The sequence below is a fragment of the Oncorhynchus keta genome, chromosome 21, assembly GCF_023373465.1.
Source record: "Oncorhynchus keta strain PuntledgeMale-10-30-2019 chromosome 21, Oket_V2, whole genome shotgun sequence".
Taxonomy (NCBI): Eukaryota; Metazoa; Chordata; class Actinopteri; order Salmoniformes; family Salmonidae; genus Oncorhynchus; species Oncorhynchus keta.
Genome location: NC_068441.1, coordinates 25575010 through 25598432, shown reverse-complemented (window position 1 = coordinate 25598432; position 23423 = coordinate 25575010). Strand labels below are relative to the sequence as shown.

At 42.9% G+C, this 23423-nt stretch overlaps 1 protein-coding gene across 1 annotated transcript in view; it reads right to left on the bottom strand.

Annotated features, from left to right (window-relative positions):
* LOC118400335 (metabotropic glutamate receptor 2-like) overlaps positions 1–23423 on the bottom strand; it is a 75951-nt gene that overhangs the window by 11461 nt on the left and 41067 nt on the right. Inside the window, exons 3-4 of the mRNA XM_035797050.1 lie at positions 7960–8800; positions 2123–3186 (exon numbers count right to left, since the gene is read on the bottom strand). Coding sequence (XP_035652943.1) covers positions 2123–3186; positions 7960–8800 — 1905 coding nt within the window. The remainder of the gene's footprint in view (positions 1–2122; positions 3187–7959; positions 8801–23423) is intronic.

Below are 23423 nucleotides of genomic sequence, written 5' to 3'. Positions count from 1 at the left end.
AGTCAGAAACATCCAGCTAACCCTACGCCGATGACGACAGTGGATGTTTAAACACAGTGGATGTAAAAACTGAACTTGGATCTTCGTTAAGTAGCAATGATATCCTTCACCACCATTGTCTTACGACACAACACGTACTGTAGCTCGAACCAGTCATGACTATTAAAAAAAAAGTTTATTTCCAGAGAAATTCTTAGTTACATCATTACATAACTAACTAGCAAAGAGGTTTTGAAGTTGAGGGTGCAGTAATCATGAAGTTTGGCAATGTGGACAAAACTAGCATAGTTCAGCTAGCCAGTTCTTTTAGCCAGGACAAACAAGTTTGGGACAGGATATAGCTGAGCGCACATGCGCACTAGGCTAATTCAGGACAGAAATATTAATTTTTATACCCAAATATCAGGATCTGGCGGCAAACATTTTGATTAAACAATTCAGAGACTGAAACTAATACATCATATGACAAATAATTAAGTAAAACAAAGCTTAAAATGATGTTTGAGTGAACCTGAATCCAGAAAATGAATGACTCTTCCTGCTCCTCACCACTCTATTCCCACTGTTGCAAAGGGATTTAAATTGAAATTGTCAATCCTGTTACCGTCAACCCTTCTACTTTAATGTGCACTTCATTGACATTTACTATATATATATTTGTTTTACTCTTGGAATGGGAAAACATGTTTTTTCTTTACATGTGCAATTTATGACCGAATGTAAAAAAGAAAAAAAACATTTTTAAAAAGCAAAACAAATTATATAACCTAAAGGCCCTCTATTGATGGAAGGACCCAGCTGTTATGCTTTTTGGTAGGCTCTGCTATACACACTCCACACACAAGCTTGTGTACAGTATACAAATACTTTACGCACATAATGTTGGAGAGCATTACTTTAGTAATGCATTACTAAATCCATTGACCAATCTTCAATAAATACCGTAAAATGTATATTTATAGCATTTATCTGCTAAAATCATTGAACACAACCAGCGCTTATTGGAGACAGGCTTATCCTTGAGTTAGGTGTGTATTTCCTTAAAATGATACATCAGGATTTTGGCAATGAGGATATTATTTTTATGTCTCTGCATCTAGTATGAAGGACGAGGTAGTTTCGCGCGCTAATGCTAACTATCGCAGAGACATAAACTTCATTGCCAAAATCCGGAAGTATCCCTTTAATGTACACAGCACTTTGCTCTATAAAATGTTGAAAAGACTACCACACTGTTGTGACCAGTATAAACATAATATTAACAAATCCATCAGACTTGCAAAGACTAGGCTGCCTGTCATACATCCCCCAATTTCACTCTTCACCACCATGGAGAGCATTATTTGATGTTGTGTTGTCATTTTGTTGGTGCCATTGCAAGGATTTTTTTTTTAATGCACATGACTGTGGGAATATCAGAGTGGTGTCCATGGTAACCTCGTGAACAATTAATGTAGACCCTGTGACTATTTGAAACAGGCGTTTACTTGCTGAAATGTATTAAAAGGGAAAGGTGGCTATTTGAGACTGCGTTTAATTGAGGTTTTATGGTAGGTATGGTGATGTGGAAATGAAATGATCATAACACAATGAGGTTTGCTCTATGCTAATTGTCATTTTAAGTAGCCAATGTCAAGTGTTTTTTCAGTTTAAATCCATCCCACCTATTTAAACCCGTGATTTTGCCGGGATATGATCACCTCTGAGCCTTTGTTCTACTCTGGAACAGATTTATCAGTCACATGAAAAGAGATCTGCTTATTTTATCAGAGTTAAAGACAAGCAATCAAAGAGATTTATTATCTGTTTAGAAAAGATTCAATGAGCCAAACTCACGCCCCCTGACTTACGACTTTAAGGACACAGGAAATACACAAGTAGAAATAACAACCAAATTATCAGTTTCATGTGTCTTCAACCTCAGTTTGTAAAGTACTGTATATATACACTGTATGTTAGGCAGTGTGTTGAGGTTGTGTTGTTAATTTCTGGAAAAGTAGTGATGTACTGTGAAACTCAAAAACAGCAAAAACATGTGACTTTGTTTACAAAATCAAAGGCATAGGATGTCTGCTTATTATTTACACCAGAATATCAAAGTCTATGTGATTTGATAACTCACCCTGTAGTCGCTGGCCGTGACATAGAAGATGGGCTGGAAGGCCAGCCAGATGATACAGGTGGTGTACATGGTGAACCCAATGAACTTGGCCTCGTTGAAGTTCTCGGGGCACTTCCTGGTCTTAAAGGCGTAGACAGTGCAGAGGATGATGAGGATGCAGTTGTAGCTGAGGGACATGAGCATACTGGAGTCCTTGCTGTTGCACTTGAGGGTAACTATGTCCCTCCTCTCAGGGTTCACTTCCTTCCTGACCCCCGGGGCCTCCACCAGGAGCCAGACCACCACCACCACCAGCTGGCAGGAGATCAGACCACCGCAAATGGCCACCTGCGAGGCAGGACTGATGAACCTCGGCCGCTGGGCTCCGTCCTTCACCCCGCTGAAGATGCGTGCGATGCGGTTGGTCTTGGTGAGAAGAGCAGAGTAGCACACAGCGAAGGAGGTGCCCAGGCCTAGTCGACGTAGGGTACACACAGCCATGGAGGGCTTGGAGATATAGATGAAGGTCATGCTGTAGCACATCAGAACACCCAGCAGGAGGATGTAGGATAGCTCCCGCCCGCTGGCCTTCACCACAGGGGTGTCGTTGTGCTTGAGGAAGAGGCCAATGATGAAGAGTGTACACATCATGCCCAGGCAGGAAATGGTAACAGGGCCTATAGCCCAGGCGTCCTCCCAGCGGATGTACTCCTCTGGTAGGTTGTAGCAGCCTGTCAGGTTGGCCAGGGGCCATTCGCTAAACTTGCAGTCGGCGCAGGTGAACTCGTTCTTCAAGTACTGGTAAGGCTGGCAGGGGATGCAGATCCAGCAGCACACATCTCCAGGCTGCATGCTCTTCACCTCGTTCTTCCTGCAGGGGTCGCTGCATTGGGAGGTGGGTGCGGCATGGCCTTCCCAGGGGATCTGGCTGGTGTTAAGGGTCAGATTCTGGGCCCAGTAGCCCACCTTACGGTAGACGTAGCGTCCATCCTCTTTGTGGTAGTGAAAGATGTTGTAGCGGCCTAAGCTGTCTCCAAAGATATCGAACCTCACCATGTTCTCTGTGTCTGCTGGACGGAATGGAGCTGCAGAGTGATAAAGAGAAGACCATGGTCATGTTATGATGGTTGAAAGTGAAATAAACAAATTAATGTCTATCCTTGACAATACAATATATCATTAACCCTCTGAACCCTGACTTACTCAAATTCGTATTTTGAATTGTGTACAATGTGTACAATGAATCCAGGGTCTTGGAGTCAACATGTTTTTATTGAATGAGCTTGTATCTGCTTCATCACTTCACCTCTCTGCATTCCCCTCTGACATTCCATTCCTTTCACATGGGATGAAACAGTAGCTGATGCATCGGGGACACAGGTGCAATCCCAGCATTTACATAATTGAAGCCAGACGGTTGAGTCTGTTTTCTTTGACATAGGCTTATTGCACTCGAATGAGAACCTCAGAGAGAGGTTTAAAAGTTGTTTTTTTTTACTATTCAGATGCCAACAACTATGGGTTTAGAGCAGATTCATTCAACACCATGGAATAGACAGTTACTATACAATCACTTGGTAGCATGTCAAAAAGATTGAACATTTATCTTAACATCAATCCATTCATAATGTCTAACTATGGAATAACAATTTGCAAGACATGGATAGAAATACCAATGCATTCATAGCTAGAAAGTAAACAGAGCAAAATGACAGAATTGCACCTGGACTGTTGAGATGTTTAGAGATTTTTAGAACCATTCTCAGCTGAATAGCCCCATTATTCTCCATAGAGAATCATCTAGTCTCTTTTGAACTAGAGGAAATGGGGCTTTGTAATGGATGAAGGATAATTTGTGACCCTGCTGTACTGCCATTTCCCCAAAGATATCCATACACTTCAGGCGATTCTAGTCTTGTAATACAATCTGATGTCTTCTGACAGCAAGCTCCCCTGGGGATCCATCTACAATCCATGGACGGCTGAGATGGTTAGCTTGGCTAAAGCAACCCTCATGGACTTTGAACCCCCGCCCACCCCCACCATCACTCATATTCCCACCTTTTACTGCATCCCTACCTTAAGACTTGGAGACACAGCTACTCAGTCAACGGTTTAGTAGTTAGAGCATTCGGCTTGGTGGGGTTGTTGTTATCTGTGTTGTACAGATGTGTTGCTGCTATAGCGGTTTACATAAATTATCTGTTACTCTGAATATCTCTGGTCACCACCTGACTGAAAGTGTTGTTCCCTGATGAGGGTGTTTATGTGATTCCTATATGTAATATTCAGGCTGTAGGCCAAGTCACTCTCCACACACTCCAGGCAGATGAGATGCATGACAATATGAGCCTCAGCGTGTGAGGCTGGAAATGGTTTCCTCTTTGCAAATTGAATCATTACAAGCTCTTATCTTCAGCAGCAATATAAAAACAACTAGAATTAGTCCTGGACTGTTCCCACTTACTGTAGGATCGTAGGAATTCATACAATGGATCTAAATTTATGTAATCAAATTTGTCAGCAAGTAGGGCACTCATGGGTAGATTATGATTGCAGTATATCATGAAGTGTAGTTCATTTTCAACATTATGTGTCGAGAGACTAATAAGAGACAAAATTATATAGATGAAAGAGACTTTAGTCATCAACCAAAAATCAAATACAAAGAAATACAGTTGAATATGGTCTATTTGTTCTCTGGCAATAATCTCATGGAAAATCACTTCTTAGGAGATAGAAAATCAAATTTCTCTGGATACATCTAACAGGGTTTCTGCCAATGCAGAAATATGTTTTCAATGTTTATGTATTCCTACTGGTTGGTTGAATTTACATATCAACAAGGTGTTATGCCACTGGTCATGCTTGCAGATAGGGGGAAATTGTGGACGTCAATTCTTCCCAGTCCAATAATTCTATCCAAGTGGTAGGTCACGTTCTGAAATAGTGCATTATATTTACAATGTGTCAGAGGTCACTTTGTACATTTCCTATAGAGTACAGATCAAAGGCTTGAACATACCTACTCATTCAAGGGTTTTTCTTAATTATGGAATAATAGTGAAGACATCACAACCATGACATAACACATATGGAATCATTTAGTTACCAAAAAAGGTGTTAAACAAATAAAAATCTTCAAAGTAGCCACCCTTTGCCTTGATGACAGCTTTGCACACTCTTGGCATTCTCTCAATCAGCTTTATGAGGTAGTCACCTGGAATTCATTTCAATTAACAGGTGTGCCTTGTTCAAAGCTCCGCCCACAACCGTAAGGCTCTCCAGAGGGTAGTGAGGTCTGCACAACGCATCACCGGGGGCAAACTACCTGCCCTCCAGGACACCTACACCACCCGATGTCACAGGAAGGCCATAAAGATCATCAAGGACAGCAACCACCCGAGCCACTGCCTGTTCACCCCGCTATCATCCAGAAGGCAAGGTCAGTACAGGTGCATCAAAGCTGGGACCGAGAGACTGAAAAACAGCTTCTATCTCAAGGCCATCAGACTGTTAAACAGCCACCACTAACATTGAGTGGCTGCTGCCAACACACTGACTCAACTCCAGCCACTTTAATAATGGAAATTGATGGGAAATGTAAAATATATCACTAGCCACTTTAAACAATGCTACCTAATATAATGTTTACATACCCTACATTATCCATCTCATATGCATACGTATATACCGTACTCTATATCATCTACTGCATCCTTATGTAATGCATGTATCATTAGCCACTTTAACTATGCCACTTTGTTTACATACTCATCTCATATGTATATACTGCACTCAATACCATCTACTGTATCTTGCCTATGCCACTCTGTACCATCACTCATTCATATATCTTTATGTACATATTCTTTATCCCCTTACACTTGTGTCTGTCTATAAGGTAGTAGCTTTGGAATTGTTAGCTAGATTACTTGTTGGTTATTACTGCATTGTCGGAACGAGAAGCACAAGCATTTCGGTACACTCGCACTAACATCTGCTAGCCATGTGTATGTGAAAAATAGAATTTGATTTGATTTAATGCGTTTGAGCCAATCAGTTGTGTTGTAACAAGGTAGCGATGGTACGCAGAAGATATTTGGTAAAAGACCAAGTGTAACGAACCTCTTCTTCGTCTGATGAGGAGTAGGAAAGACCGGACCAAAACACAGCTTGGTAAGTGTCTATGATTATTTATTAACCCAGAACACGAAAATACTTAATACCAAGTGAATTGAAATAAATAAAAATCAAAACAGTTCTGTATGGTGAAAACACAGACACAGAAAACAACTACCCACAAACACCAGGTGGAAACAGGCTACCTATGTATGGTTCTCAATCAGAGACAACGATTGACAGCTGCCTCTGATTGGAACCATACCAGGCCAAACACATAGAACTATAACACACAGAACAAACATAGAATGCCCACCCCAACTCACGCCCTGACCAAACTAAAAAGGAGACATAAAAAGGGAACTAAGGTCAGGACGTGACACCAATAGAATAGCTCAAATAAGAAAAGAGAAACAACAGTCCATCATTGCTTTAAGACATGAAGGTCACTCAATCCGGAAAATGTCAACAACTTTGAAAGTTTCTTCAAGTGCAGTCGCAAAAACCATCAAGCACTAGGATGAAAACTTCTCTCATGAGTGTTAAACAAATGAAAATACCTTTTGCCTTGACGACAGATTTCCACACTCTTGACATTCTCTCAACCAGCTTCACCTGGAATGCAAAGGGTGGCTACTTTGAAGAATCTCAAATATGAATATATTTTGATTTGTTGAACACTTTCTTGGTTACTACATGATTCCATGTGTAATTTCACAGTTTTGATGTCTTCACTATTATTCTACAATGTAGAAAATAAGTTCAAAAAATAAAGAAAAACCCTTGAATTAATAGGTGTTTCCAACTTTTGACTGGTACTGTATATGTATATATGTGTACGGTACCTGTTAGATATTGGGGGCTTCCTGTGATGTGCTTTTGTATGTATGATTGCTGTACAAGTGAGATAGTTTGCATGCTCGAAATATAATGGTCACATTAGCCCCTGCTAAGACACAGTTGTTTCCATGTTGTAGACAAATCTACAACCTTCAACAGGCTTCTGTCCTGCACATCTAATGGGTTTTCTTTGTGTCTATTGTCAGAGAGTAAACCACAGATCAACTGGGACCATTGGCTGGCATTCCTTTCATTAAAAACACAACGCAAGAGAGTTACATGCTGACCACACCGTTCGCGTCGTGTGTGAGCTTCTGCGTGGCCAGGCGCTAAAATAGGTTCTATTTGTGATGCTCAACGAGCTGTAAGTCCGGCCTCTCCCATCTCCTCATTGGTTTTTAGGAGCATATACCCATGTGGGTGATTGAAAGATGAACTGATGCCCACACTCCAGTCGGTTGTAGTAATGCACCGTAAAGTTGGTTGCCAACCGCCCTATAAAGTCCAAAGAAGTCAAAAAGAAGCCTGAGGAAGGAGGAGAGATGACGAAAGGAATTCAGTTTACCGTTTATTCTGTGGATTATTTGTCGGAGTAGAGGACCTTGTGCATTTCAGATAAAATAACAACCCAATGTTTATATCCCAGGACAAATTAGCTAGCAACACCAAGCTAGCTAGCTAAATTGCCATAAATGTTTAATGCTTTTTGACCTGTCTCCAAATTAATATAATTTGTTCTGAGTTTGTTTTGATATTTCAACCTGCGTGTCCTGATCATGCCTGGCGTGGGGGTATAAAATCAACATGCGCGCGATGGCGCATGCAGGCGCATGCTAACGATCACATCTGTTACATAATGTATAGTCATGTAGATACTCATCAATCTTCAAACTCACCGTCAAACTTGGTCTTCAGGATATACTCCCTGTAGAACCTCTTGCCGTTGCCTGGCTTCAGAGCGTCACAGATCTTGGTGGTGGAGTTGGGGCACAGCGACTGCCTCATATTGTGCAGGGCATGGGCCATGGCATAGACAGCGTTCACCACAAACATGATCTTCGACTCCTGCTCAAACAGGCCATCCCGCAGAGAGTGCTTCCCACAGCCCAGGTCATGGAGGCTACATTGGAATCTATTCTCCCAGAACTCCCTGAACCAGGGGTTACGTGTGTTGTTGTAGGGATTCAGGCCCGTGAAGTACTCAGCAAACTGGGGGATGGGGTAGGAGGCCAGCTCGATGGTAAAGGCCCCGTCCGCCACAGCCTCGCTGCCCCTCACCACGATCTCCTGCGCCCCCCAGCCATCGCTGGCCACCCAGGTGAAGGACGCGTTCAATCGGTTGGCAGCCACCAGCAGCTCCCGGGCGTCCTCGCTGCGTGTGAAAAGAATGACCACCTTGGCATTGGACTTCTGCCGCAGCGAATGGATCACCTGGTCATAGCTATAGCGGTTCATCGACCGGCTGACCTTGGCTGAGGTGGCGATACAGATCTGGCGGGCGCGGGCCTCCTGCTGGAAGGCGTCGATGCCCGTCTCGCCGTAGTCGCCCTCCGATGCCACAGTTGACACATAGGTCCAGTTGAAGAAGCGCAGGATCTCTGCCATGGCTTTGGCCTGATAGAAGTCAGGGGGCACCGTGCGGGCAAAGTAGTCATAGCGGCTCTTGTCGCTGAGCTTGGCGCTGGTGGAGGCGTAGCTGATCTGAGGGATCTGGAAGAGACGAAGGAGGTTGGCCACCTGGAGAGAAAGAGAGAGAGGTACAATGAGAGCATGATCAAGATTTAAACAATACTGTAGGGGCTTTATTTGATCTGTATTGTGGAAGTTCAGCGTCACTGCTTGATTTAAATGTAAAAGCAATGGTCCCGTGTAAGCGAAGACTGCGTTCAAGATGACCTCTACATAATTTGTCTAAATCGGAAATTACCTTTACATTTCATGCAATCTGTAACGCTCCAGAGATCCAGATGGAATAGTGCCAAGTCTTTACAGTACCTAGACATTATACCCTAGTAATAGTGCTGGTAAAGTATAGTACTTATAACTGTTATACATGTATAACAATTCACTGAATGAATTATTGGGAGTTCTGATATATTATTAAATCAAAACAGATTTTGCTTTCTTTATAACTCAAGTGGTGAAAGGAGCCAAATCAGATACAGAATACAGTAATCTCACTAACAGTTTGGCCTAAAGGGACAATCAGTCTCACTCCAATCTGCAGCCTCTCATCGCCCTCTGAGGTCCTAGCAGTGTGTTTCACAACTCTCCTTTCTGCTGTTTGTCTGACAACATCCTTGGCTTGCCACGGGCTCCAAGGATGCCCACATAGACTACAACCCAGATCTGTCATATCTCATCTACCACACTGTCGACAACATCCACCAATAAAACCATGCAATATCTGATGATTCATTGGCTTGCGAGAAACATTTTAAGGCTAATTTCCCCCAAATTCTACATATTTTGCAATGGGGTGGAGAATATATTTAAAAAAATAAAAACTAATTTCATACAATCCTACACATGTTTGCAGGTTATAAAATGATGTGTGAGCGAGAGTGACTAACAGAATTAATATGGACATCTGAGTCGGTAATTCGACCATGACTACTACAAGTTTAGATAGCTGGCTAGACTAATTTACCCATCTAAAATGTTTTTGCTGACATGGGCTACTTGAGTTTCTAACCAGGTTTCTATGAAACAACATTTTTGCGTAAAGTACGTTGGATAAAACATTTCACAAAAGGCCTGATGGAAACAGCAAAATATTTGCACATAAAACCGTTTCCACTGCCATTTCTCATATAATTAGTTTTGCCGACACAAAAAGATCCCACCATGTGGAACGAATAAATTGTCTGTCGGCTTTTATAAATCTGCACTGAAACTTCCTGTTTCCATCACAGCTGTCATAATGTTTGTTGATATGGTATGACTTCTCACGTAAAAACTTTGAATGGAAATGTGGTTAGTGACTGACATAACAAGAGAAAAACTGCTTATACACAACAACATTTAGAAATTGCACATGGTGTATTCTGTTATTCTAACTGTCAACAGTAAGTTCAGACCCCGACTGAGTTCCGACTGCGATCCGTGGGCTTAAAACATTGCTGCCATTTGCCCATCCCTGATTTAAATTATTTATAGATTCCATTCTACTATCAAGAAATACACATAGAAAGACAGACAGAGGGGGAGATTATACATCATAGAATCAAAAAAGCCTTATATTTTGTATTTTTCTCTGGCTGTAATAGGTTTTGTCAGTGACCAGTGACGTGGTGCAGTAGAAGATGCTCACTGACTTTAGCTGGAGCCAGAGAGGTTTTGAACTCTCCTTCTTATTAATCTAGTCACTAATTGAATGTCTGGTGATGTCACCAGGCAGAACAAAACTCCATCCCACCAAAACAGGCTGAAATTTCAGGCGGTCTTTTCAAACAGCTCTTACACTAAAAAGGCATTATCATTATTTTCACAATTTGACAGTATTATTACAACCTCATAGTGTGGAAATATATATAAAACAAGAAAATCTGTTGTTTTTTTACAACACTGGGCCATAAACAAATCATATATGCATGGTCATGTATAGAACTGTCAAGAGTGTTGTGAACAGGCTCACACTTTATTCAGGCTGGAGTGAACAAACAGGCAAACTGCTCAAAACCTCTAGAAAAAAGGCAAAAGCGCAAAAAAACACTCACCAAAGCTAATGTACCAAAATACATACCATGTGCACAAACACGGAACATGGAAACATAGCCTGGCGCGTCTCAATGACCACATAACAATAAACAATTTCACACAAAGACATGGAGGGGAGCAGAGGAATAAATACATGTAGTGTGATTAGGGAATGAACCAGGTGTGCAGAGAACAAGAGAAGGAATTGGAACAATGAAAAATGGAGCGGCTGTCACGACTTCTGCCGTTCGGCGGTGCTCGGGGTTCGACGTCACCGGTCTTCTAGCCATCATTGATCCTTTTTTTCATTTTCCATTGGTTTTGTCTTGTCTTCCCACACACCTGTTTTCAATCCCATTCATTACCTCTGTTTCCCCTCATGTCTTGGTTTGTATAGGTGCGCGTCGGGTCTTCGTACCCATGTTTTGTTTGTTTGTACATTTATTGTTATGGAGCATACTCTTGGAACTTTATTAAAAGACTCCATATTTACACTCCATTTGACTCTCCTGCGCCTGACTTCCCTGCCACCTATTACACCTATGCATGACAGCGGCGGTGGCTAGAAAGCCGGTGACGTCGAACGCTGAACGCCGCCTGAACAAGGATAGGAGCTGACTTCGCGGAAGTTATGACAGTACCGCCCAATTGACGCGCGGCTCCAGCGGAGCGCCGACACCGGCCTCGGGGACGACCCGTAGGGCGAGGCGCAGGTGAACTCCCACAGCAGTTCAGGGTCCAAAACATCCGCCACCGGAACCCAGCACCTCTCCTCTGGACCGTACCCCTCCCACTCCATTAGGTACTGAAGGTCCCTCGCCTCAAATCCAGGATGGAACGAACGGAGTACGCCGGGGCCCCCTCACTGTCCAGAGGGGGCGGAGGAACCTCCCGTACCTCAGATTCATGGAGCGGACAAACCTCTACCAGCCTGAGGAGAGACACATGGAATGAGGGGTTAACCTGTTTTTGCTAGGGGGCAGCATTTTCACTTTTGGATGAAAAGCATGCCCAGAGTAAACTGCCTCCTACTTAGTCCCAGATGCTAATATATGCATATTATTATTAGTATTGGATAGAAAACACTCTGAAGTTTCTAAAACTGTTTGAATGATGTCTGAGTATAACAGAACTCATATGGCAGGCAAAAACCTGAGATAAAAATCCAACCAAGAAGTGGGAAATCTGAGGTTTGTAGTTTTTCAACTCAGGCACTATTGAAGATCCAGTGGGATATTGGTAATCTTGCACTTCCTAAGGCTTCCACTAGATGTCAACAGTCTTTAGAAAGTTGTTTCAGGCTTCTACTGTAAAGGGGGGCTGAATGAGAGGGGATTGAGCCAGGTGTCTGGCAGAGAGCCACTGGCTCGTGACGAGAAGTCATGAGAAAGTTACCTCTCGTTCCATTGCTTTTCTACAGACAAAGGAATTCTCCGGTTGGGACATTATTGAACATTTATGATAAAAACATCCTAAAGATTGATTCTATACATCGTTTGATATGTTTCTACGACCAGTAATATAACTTTTGGAATTTTCGTCCGACATTTCCGCTGGACTTGCCTCATGAGTTTCGATTTGATTAATAAACGCCCTAACAAAAGGAGGTGTTTGGACATAAATTATGAACTTTATCGAACAAATAAAACATTTATGGTGGAACTGAGATTCCTGGGAGTGAATTCTGATGGAGATCATCAAAGGTAAGTGAATATTTATAATGCTATTTCTGACTAATGTTGACTGCACAATATGGCGGATATTTCTTTGGCTGTTTTGGGCTCTGAGGTCGTACTCAGATTATGCTTTTTCCATAAAGTTTTTTTGAAATCTGACACAGTGGTTGCATTAAGGAGAAGTTTATCTAAAGTTCCATGTATAATAGTTGTATCTATTATCAATGTTTATTATGAGTATTTCTGTGAATTGATGTGGCTCTCTGCAAAATCACAGCATGTTTTGGAACTACTGAACATAACACGCCAATGTAAAATTAGATTTTTGGATATAAATATTCACTTTATCGAACAAAACATACATGTAACATGAAGTCCTATGAGTGTCATCTGATGAAGAGAATCAAAGGTTAGTGATTCATTTTATCTATATTTCTGCTTTTTGTGACAACTCTCTTTGGCTGGAAAAATTGCTGCGTTTTTCTGTGACTTGGTGGTGACCTAACATAATCATTTGTGCAGCTTTCACTGTAAAGACTTTTTGAAATCATACACTGTGGCTGGATTAACGAGAATTGTATCTTTAAAATGATGCCTAATACTTGTATGTTTGAGAAATTTGATTTATGAGATTTCTGTTGATTGAATTTGGTGCCCTGCAATTTCATTGGCTGTTGGCGAGGGGTTCCCAGACAGGTTAATACGGTAATCGGGGGGAAGCTGTAACCTGTAACACACCTCGTTCACCCTCCTCAGGCCTTTGAATGGCCCCATACACCGCTTCCGGCAGGGCAGGTGGAGGGGCAGGTTTCGGGTCGAGAACCAGACCCGGTCACCCGGTGCGAACACTGGGCCCTCACTGTGATGACGGTCCGCGCTGTTCTTTTGGAGGTGAACACGGGGATCCTCCCATGTCTCCTCCGCAGGAGCCTCGGTCTGACCCTGATGCCACGGCGCCAGAACCGGCTGGTACCCCAATACGCATTGAAAGGGGGAGAGGTGAGTGGAGGCCCACTCCCCCGGCCGGTCCTGGCAATAGGACCGCAGAAACCTGCCCACATCCTGGTTCACTCTCTCTACCTGGCCGTTACTCTGGGGTTGAAAACCCGAGGTGAGGCTGATCGAGACCCCCAGACGTTCCATGAATGCATTCCAGACTCTCGACGGGAATTGGGGACCCCGATCATCAGGCACCCCGTAGTGCCGGAAGATGTGTGTAAACAGGGCCTCCGCAGTCTGTAGAGCCATAGGGAGACTGGGCAGAGGGAGGAGACAACAGGACTTAGAGAAACGATTCACAACGACCAGGATCATGGTGTTTCCCTGCGAGGGAGGAAAATCGGTTAGAAAATCCACCTACAGGTGTAACCAAGGTCATTTTGACACAGTAAGGGATATATTTTTTAAACCTTTTATTTAACTAGGCAAGTCCGTTAAGAACAAATTCTTATTTTCAATGAAGGCCTAGGAACAGTGGATTAACTGCCTGTTCAGGGGCAGAACAACATATTTGCACCTTGTCAGCTTGGGGCTTACGTCTGGGCAGGTGTCTAGGTAGGTGGGCAGGTGTCTAGGGACGGGTAGAGGTAACCCCGGTTGCGCTGGTGAAGGCGCTGGAGAGACTTCCTGACTCTCCCAGCGGTCCATAGTCTGGACAATGCGATCCATCCTTGCACCGAGATGATTCAGTATGGCCGAGTGTTCCTGGATGCGCTCCTCGACTCCTCTGCCCGGGGTACCTGCTTCTGCTGACCTCATGGGGGTGTGAAATTCTGTCAAGGTTGTGTGTACTGGTGGCGAAATCAAGTGCAGGAGAGCAGAGTGTTGTGAACAGGCACACACTTTATTCAGGCTGGAGTGAACAAACAGACGAATGCAAACTGCGTTAAAACCTCCAGAAAAAAGGCAAAAAACACTCACCAAAGCTAAAGTACCAAAATACATACAACATGCACAAACACGGAACATGGAAACATAGCCTGGCATGTCACAATAACCACATAACAATAAACAATTTCACACAAAGACATGGATGGGACCAGAAGGAATAAATACATGCAGTGTGATTAGGGAATGAAAACCAGGTGTGCAGGGAACAAGACAAAACAAATGGAACAATGAAAAATGGAGCAGCAATGGCTAGAAAGCCGGTGACGTCGACCGCCCGGAAAAGGAGAGGAGCCGACTTCGGAAGTCGTTACAAGAACATAATTTGACCAATACCTCTATGAGATATCTAATTCATTATGTCCATCATATTAATAAAATATCAAATGATTTTGCTTGTAAAAAAAATTGTGACTGAAAATTAAGCCAAACATTGGGAGACATCAGGAAAAATCTGATGTGATGTGCCTGGATGGCTGTTAATCACAGGAATCATTGTTATTCTCCTAGATCAGAGGGTTGAATAGCAGATTAGTCAAAGGCAGTGATTGCCTCACTGAGATATTTATTAGAACTAATGAGATAATATTATACATTACATTGTCGACCCCCCCCAGGTTTTCTGATACATTTTTTAAACAAAATTATGACACAAGACTGTAAAAACACCAGTAAATCAGCTCCAAGTGACTTTAAATTGTAAAATCTGTTCCGAAGCATTCCCACAAATAATAGAGACAATACAGTGCATTCGGAAAGTATTTAGACCCCTTGACTTCTTCCACATTTTGTTACGTTACAGGCATATTCTAAAATTGATAAAATAGTTTTTTGTCCTCATCAATCTACACACAATACCCCATAATGACATATCAAAAACAGGTTGTCAGAAATGTTGTAAAAAATACACTGGAAATAACACATTTACATAAGTATTCAGACCCTTTACTTAGTACTTTCTTGAAGCACCTTTAGCAGCGATTACAGCCTCGAGTCTTCTTGGGTATTATGCTACAAGCTTGGCACACCTGTTTGGGGAGTTTCTCCCATTCTTCTCTGCAGATACTCAGGTTGAATGGGGACTGTCGCTGCACAGCTATTTTCAGGTCTCTCTAGAGATGTTTGATCGGGTTCAAGTCCGGGCTCTGGCTGGGCCACTCAAGGACATTCAGAGACTTCTCCCGAAGCCACTCCTGCACTGTCAGAGTGACCATCAGGTTCTTGGTCACCTCCCTGAACAAGGCCCTTTTCCCCCGATTGCTCAGTTTGGCCAGGCGGCCAGCTCTCGGAAAACTCCTTGTAATTACAAACTTCTTACATTTAAGAATGATGGTTCTTGGGGACCTTCAAACCTGCAAAAAAGTTTTGGTATCCTTCCCCAGAGCTGTGCCTTGACACAATCCTGTCTCGGAGCTCTACGGTAAATTCCTTCGACATCATGGCTTAGTTTTTGCTCTGACATGGACTGTCAACTGTGGTGTGTGCCTTTCCAAATCATGTCCAATCAATTGAATTTACCACAGGTGGACTCCAATCAAGTTATAGAAACATCTCAAGAATGATCAATGGAAACAGGATGCACCTGAGCTCAATTTCGAGTCTCATAGCAAAATGTCTGAATAAGTTTGTAAATAAGGTATTTCATAAATTTGACAAAATTTCTAAAAACCTATTTTCATTTTGTCATTACAGTGTATTGTGTGTAGATTGATGAGGAAAAATATGAATTTAATCCATTTTAGAATAAGGCTGTAACGTAACAAAATGTGGGAAAAGTCCAGGGGTCTGAATACTTTCTGAAGGGACTGTATGTGATTGTATACAAATGTACCATTTTAGAAAAATGGTATCTGTTTGGGCTTCTTGTGGTCAATTTGCAGTCTAATGATTTATTATTATGTCCAAGCCCCCTGAACATCCACTCAAGAGAAAAATGCCTAGACTCTAGACTCTAAACCTCAGAATATCATGTATTATATTGTCATAGTATGTCATGGGACATATTGCAACACTTTTACAGTAATATGTAACTAAAATCACCTGTTCTTTGTACAAGAGGTGGCAGTCAAACCATATTCAAAATAGTTATGCTTTATGCATGTTGCCATAGAAACTGTTAAAAGACACAGATGAGGAGTCCTCTGTCTGTGTGCTGAATGGTTAATATTGGAAAAGTATGCTACCCTTGAGGCTTCCTGCCTGGCTCACTAGAGATTCCCTGACTAGGAACTATTGCCATGAAACATTCTCCAAAAACCTCTTCTTCCCTAACCCACCTCGACAGGCTTTAAAAACACATGTACAGACAGCTGGCAGCAGCCTGTTCTCTCTCTCCTAGGAGAATGGGAGGACACACTTAAGTGGTAACTAAAAGTACAACTTCTAACTTTCATTAAAAAAAATAACTTCCTGGATTAGCACTACCAACAACCTTAAGTTTGCTCAATTTTCGTACAACACCGATTTTAAATAGGATTTATGCAGCCCTACATCATGTATGCATAGGACATGCGTAGCAGACCCATTAAAGTGTCACCTAGCTAAGTCCACACATGGACACACTACTGAGCTTACTGTGACTTGCAATTGAAAAACTTAAGATCAGCATCAAAAGAAAATGGTGTACATTTCTACAAGTCCACTCTGCAACTAAATATGCATTTGTCAAAAATATTAGATCATTTCCAATCAAGTTTTCGTTATACTTTCATCAAGCTGTTTTTATAAAATCAATACACAGTCCCAGAGGAGGAGATAAAGTGTAACCCAAAGGCCATGTCAAGGATTCAGTGGTGTTGTGGGCATTAATTAAAACCATTTATCTGACATTATCAGACTTCCTCACCACTCATATATGTGAATGCTGTCAGGTCCATTTGAGTGATACATATAACAGATTGTTGCCAGTGCTTTGGGGAATGACATGATTCACATCTCCAGCATTTTGATTAATTTGCTCAGAGGCAACTCGAAACTTTTGGGCAAATGACTGATCTGTCAGTCTGGTAGACATAGAAATCAATTACACTTCATGTCACGCCCTGGTCGTAGTATTTTGTGTTTTTCTTCATGTATTTGGTCAGACCAGGGTGTGACATGGGTTTTTGTATGTGGTGTGTAGATAGTGGGATTGTAGCTTAGTGGGGTGTTCTAGGAGAGTCTATGGCTGTCTGAAGTGGTTCTCAATCAGAGGCAGGTGTTTATCGTTGTCTCTGATTGCGAACCATATTTAGGCAGCCATATTCTTTGGTTGTATTGTGGGTGATTGTCCTGAGTGTCTTGATGTCCTTGTTAGATGTTAGTTGACACATGTATAGGCTGTTTCGTTTATTGTTTTGTAGTGTTCGTGTTTAGTCGTGTTTTACGTTTGTTTAAATAAACATGGATCGCAATCGACACGCTGCAGTTTGGTCCGACTCTCCTTCACCATTAGAAAACCGTGACACTTCAAGCAGAATACTCCTATGTATTGTGCAAGAAATCTCTTTCACACGGTTTACATGCCTTGAATCACCTCTGTATAATACACATAGGCATTATTGATTATCTTCAAATCCAGTTCCATATTCACTTTGTACTGCAGCCTAGCAGACTTAAACATGTTAGACATGCAGCTCATACTATTCCCGACACGCTGAGTCTCCTCCTCAGTGAGAGAGCTCTGTATTTAATTACGAAAATTAGGAAGCAGGCAGGGAGAGGATTTGCATTTGAAAGAATCTACTATAGAGAGGAGTACTTGGAAAGGGGTTCACTCCAGAGCAATGGTAATACACAGCCTGAGTGTGGAAAGAGGGATAGATAGCAGGCTTTTCAGCTCTCATTCATTTTTAACACAGAAAGAAACCCAGCACAGTGGAAGAACAGAGTGCCTAAAGGTAAGAAGACAAAAACACAGCCGAGTATCAACGTGAGTAAAAGTACAGGAGCAGAGAGTGTTGCAGAACTCTTTATTACATTAATACTAGACATCTCTGGAGTGGTCATTTACACTTGGTGCGTTTGGGAAATTTCCCCAGTGCAATATTAAAGGGAAGAGTAAATTTTTTAAAAAGCACATATATTTATTTTTTAATTTAAAAAACTGAAATACCTTATTTGCGTAAGTATTCAGACTCTTTGCTATGAGAGTCGAAATTGAGCTCAGGTGCATCCTGTTTCCATTGATCATCATTGAGATGTTTCTACAACTTGATTCCACCTGTGGTAACTTCATTTGATTGGACATGATTTGGAAAGGCACACACCTGTCTATATAAGGTCCCACAGTTCACAGTGCATTTCAGAGCAAAAACTAATCCATGAGGTCGAAGGAATTGTCCGTAGAGCTCCGAGACAGGATTGTGTCGAAGCACAGATCTGGAGAATGGTACCACAACGTTTCTGCAGCTTTGAAAGTCTCAAAGAACACAGTGGCCACCAGCATTCTTAAATGGAAGAAGTTTGGAACCAACAAATTCTTCCTAGAGTTGGCTGCCCGGTCAAACTGAGCAATCAGGGGAGAAGGGCCTTGGTCAGGGAGGTGATCAAGAACCCAATGGTCACTCTGATAGAGCTCCAGAGTTCCTCTGTGCAGATGGGATAACCTTCCAGAAGAAACCAAGATTGAACTCTTTGGCTTGAATGCCAAGCATCACATCTGGAGGAAACATGGCACCATCGCAACAGTGAATCATGGTGGCAGCATCATGCTGTGGGGATGTTTTTCAGCGTCAGGGGCTGGGAGACTAGTCTTAATCGAAGCAAAGATGAACAGAGCAAAGTACAGAGAGATCCTTGAACCTGCTCTAGAGCGCTAAGGACCTCAGACTGGGGCAAAGGTTCACCTTCCAACAGGGCAACGACTGTAAGCACTCAGCCAAGACAATGCAGGAGTGGCTTCGGGACAAGTCTCTGAATGTCCTTGAGTGGCCCAGCCAGAGCCTGGACTTGAACCCGATCGAACATCTCTAGAGAGACCTGAAAATAGCTGTGCAGCAACGCTCCCCATCCAAACTGACAGAGCTTGAGAGGATCTGCAGAGAAGAATGTGATAAACTCCCCAAATACACATACCCACGAAGGCTTGAGGTTGTAATCCCTGCCAAAGGTGATTCAACGAAGTACTGAGTAAAGTGTCTGAATACTTAAATTAGCACAAACCAACAAAAGAAAATGTGCTTTGTCATTATGGGGTACTGTGTGTAGGAAATAACCTATTTAATACATTTTAGAATAAGGCTGTAACTTAACAATATGTAGAAAAAGTCAAGGGGTCTGAATACTTTCCGAAGGCACTGTATTTGATGACACAGTGTGAAGTATCTTATCTATTCCTTTTGATCAATTCCATTGATTAATGGTGCATGAAAATCATTTTCAAACTGCATTTGTACAAGATGAGCAAAAATGATCAACAGCAGCAGCCAGTGTTTTTACAGGCTCATAAATATTCCTGTAGGAAGCAGCAGCCTTCACCTCGCCACTGTGTTGACGGTGTTACTATCACCAGACAATCTCCCCCGTGTGATTCATGGCCTTATGTGCACCTCATTGGTCTGGATATTTGCTAGACATGTGCTGGTTCTGTTAAAGAATAAAGGACATCCAGTGGCTGGGTGAACAGAGAGAGGGAAGAGATAAGGGAGATTGTGGCAAGAGGGAGGGAGAGAGAGAGAGAGAGGAAGGGAAAGAGAGGCCAGAGAGAGAAGAGGAGGGAGAGAGAGAGAGACTGTCCTAGCTCACACTGGCACAACCTCATGGAGATGTCATGATGTTTTCAACATGAAAAGCCAACCTACTCTTCCCAGAAGGCTGTCTCAGTGTGCCTCTACAGCAATAACACAATATCCCCACTTCAGCTGTCCTGGGCCATGCTCACTATCACATATGCACAGCAGCATACTCACACACTCTCAAACAAACATTTGCAAACACACACGTGCACTCAGTGGCGTACCAGAGTTTCACAACCAAATCATGGCCCGTCTGGACCGTACCAAATCCGAACCAAACATAGACGTTCAGATTTGGTCTGGACCAGACCAAAAACCAATGTCCGTCGATATCAAGGCCAGTTCGGACTGCACCAAAAGGAAACGTCCAAAAGGCTTCAGTCTGTGCTAACTGAGGTGCCTACAGTGAATGCCCATCTATGTGGTAAACCTCATGTTTGTAAAATACACTGTTTGTAAAACACAAAAAAGGATAATAAAAAAAGACATCTAAAAGACGTTGTCTCACATGGTGGCATCAGCACTCACCTAAAAAGCCCATATGCCACTGGTTGAGAGAAATTGCCATTATTTTTGGGGAAATTATGTGAGGTTTAATGTGTTGTTGGAGGTGCATCTTGGTCAGCTTAGCTCAGAAAATGAAACCCTCGTCAATCTGACACCATAGGCAGCCGCCGAATGCTGCCTAATGAGATAACAAGGTTGACGAAATCAGGGCAAGGGTTGCATTCTAGAGAGACATCAGGGATTGTAACGTACTCTGTTTCATGGAAACATGGCTCTCTTGGGATATGCTGTCGGAGTTGGCACAGCCACCTGCATTCTTTGTGAGTTGCGCCGACAAGAATAAACATCTCCCCGGGAAGAAGAAGGGCGGGGGTGTGTGTTTCATGATTAACAACTCATGGTGTAATTGTAACAGCATACAGGAACTCCAAGTCCATTTGTTCACCTGACCTAGAATTCCTCACAATCAAATTCCGACCGTACTATCTCCCAAGAGAATTCTCTTTGGTTATTGTCACAGCCGTGTATATCCCACCTCAAGCAGATACCACAACAGCCCTCAAGGAACTTCACTAGACTTTATGCAAACTGGAAACCCTATATCCTAAGGTTGCATTTATTGTAGCTGGGGATTTTAACAAAGCAAATATGACAACAAGGCTACCTAAATTCTCTCAGCATTTTGACTGTAGCACTCGCAATGGAAAAACACTGGATTACTGCTACTCTAACTTCCGCGATGCATACAAGGCCCTCCCCTGCCCCCCTTTCGGCAAATCTGACCAAGACTCCATTTTGCTCCTCCCTTCCAATAGGCAGAAACTCAAACAGGAAGTACCCGTGCTAAGGACTATTCAATGCTGGTCTGACCAATCGGAATCCACGCTTCAAGATTGTTTTGATCACGCGGACTGGGATATGTTCCATGAAACCTCAGAGAATAATATCGACATATATGCTGATTCGGTGAGGGAGTTTATAAAGAAATGTATAGGAGATGTTGTACCCACTGTGACTATTAAAACCAACCCTAACTATAAACTGTGGATAGTTGGCGGCATTCGCACAAAACTGAATAAAAACAGTGTAGTTATTCCCTCTGCAAGGCAATCAAACAAGCAAAATATTAGTATAGACTAAGTGGAGTCGCATTTGAACAGCTCAGACACGAGACATATGTGGCAGGGTCTACAGACAATCACTGATTAAAATAAGAAAACAAGCCACGTCACGGATACTGACGTCTTGCTTCCAGACAAACTAAACACCTTCTTTGCCCACTTTGAGGATTATACAGTGCCACCAACGCAGCCCGCGACCAAGGACTGTGGGCTCTCCTTCTCCGTGCCTGAAGTGAGTAAGACATTTAAAAGTGTTAACCATCGCAAGACTGCCGGCCCAGGCGACATCCCCAGCCACGTCCTCAGAGCATGCACAGACCAGCTGGCTGGTGTGTTGACGGACATATTCTATCTCTCCCTATCCCAGTCTGCTGTCCCCACATGCTTCAAGATGGCCACCATTGTTCCTGTACCCAAGAAAATAAAGGTAACTGAACTAAATGACTATCCCCCATAGCACTCACTTCTGTCATCATGAAGTGCTTTGAGAGACTTGTCAAGCATCATATCACCTCCACCTTACCTCACCCTGGACTCACTTCAATTTGCTTTCCACCCCAATAGGTCTACAAACGATGCAATTGCCATCACACTGCACATTGCCCTATCCCATCTGGACAAGAGGAATACCTATGTAAGAATGCTGTTCATTGACAAAAGCGCAGCATTCAACACCATAGTACTCTCGAAGCTCCTCATAAATCTTGAGGCCCTGGGTCTCAAACCCGCCCTGTGTATTTGGGTCCTGGACTTCCTGATGGGCCAGCCCTAGGTGGTGAGGGATGTCCACTGTGCTGATCGTCAACACTTGGGCCCCACAAGGGTGTGTGCTCAGCCCACTCCTGTACTCCCTGTTCACCCATGACTGCATGGCCATGCACATCTCCAACTCAATCATCAAGTTTGCAGACGACACAACAGTAGTAGGCTTGATGTCCAACGATGATGAGACAGCCTACAGGGAAGGAGGTGAGGGCACTCCGAGTGTGGTGTCAGGAAAACAACCTCTCACTCACATCAACATCAACAAAACAAAGGAGATGATTTTGGACTTCAGGAAACAGCACCCCCCTGTCCACATCGACGGGACAGCAGCGGAGAAGGTAGAGAGTTTTAAGTTCCTCGGTGTACACATCACGGACAAACTGAAATGGTCCACCCACAAAGACAGTGTAGTGAAGAAGGCGCATCAGCGCCTCTTCAACCTCAGGAGGCTGAATAAATGTGGCTTGTCACCTAAAACACTACCAAACACAATTAAGAGCATCCTGTTGGCTTTACCATCGCCTGATACGGCAACTGCACCGCCCACAACTGCATGGCGGTCTGCACAACGCATCACCGGGGGAAAACTACCTGCCCTCCAGGACACCTACAGCACCTGATGTCACAGGAAGGCCAAAAATATAATCAAAGACAACAACCACCTGAGCAACTGCCTGTTCACCCCGCTTCCATCCAGAAGGTGAGGTCAGTACAGGTGCATCAAAGCTAGAATCAGTTTTTCAGTCTCTCGGTTCCATCTCAAGACCATCAGACTGTTAAACAGCCATCACTAACACAGAGAGGCTGATGCCCACATACAGACTTGAAATCATTGGACACTTTAATAAATGTATCACTACTCACTTTAATATTGCCACTTGAGTAATGCAAGATATGTTTTCCTCATTTTTATCGTATATATTTCGTTTATATTGTAATCTCACTTTCCATCTACGGACTGAATATACTTTCCTGCAACCCGCCTCACACA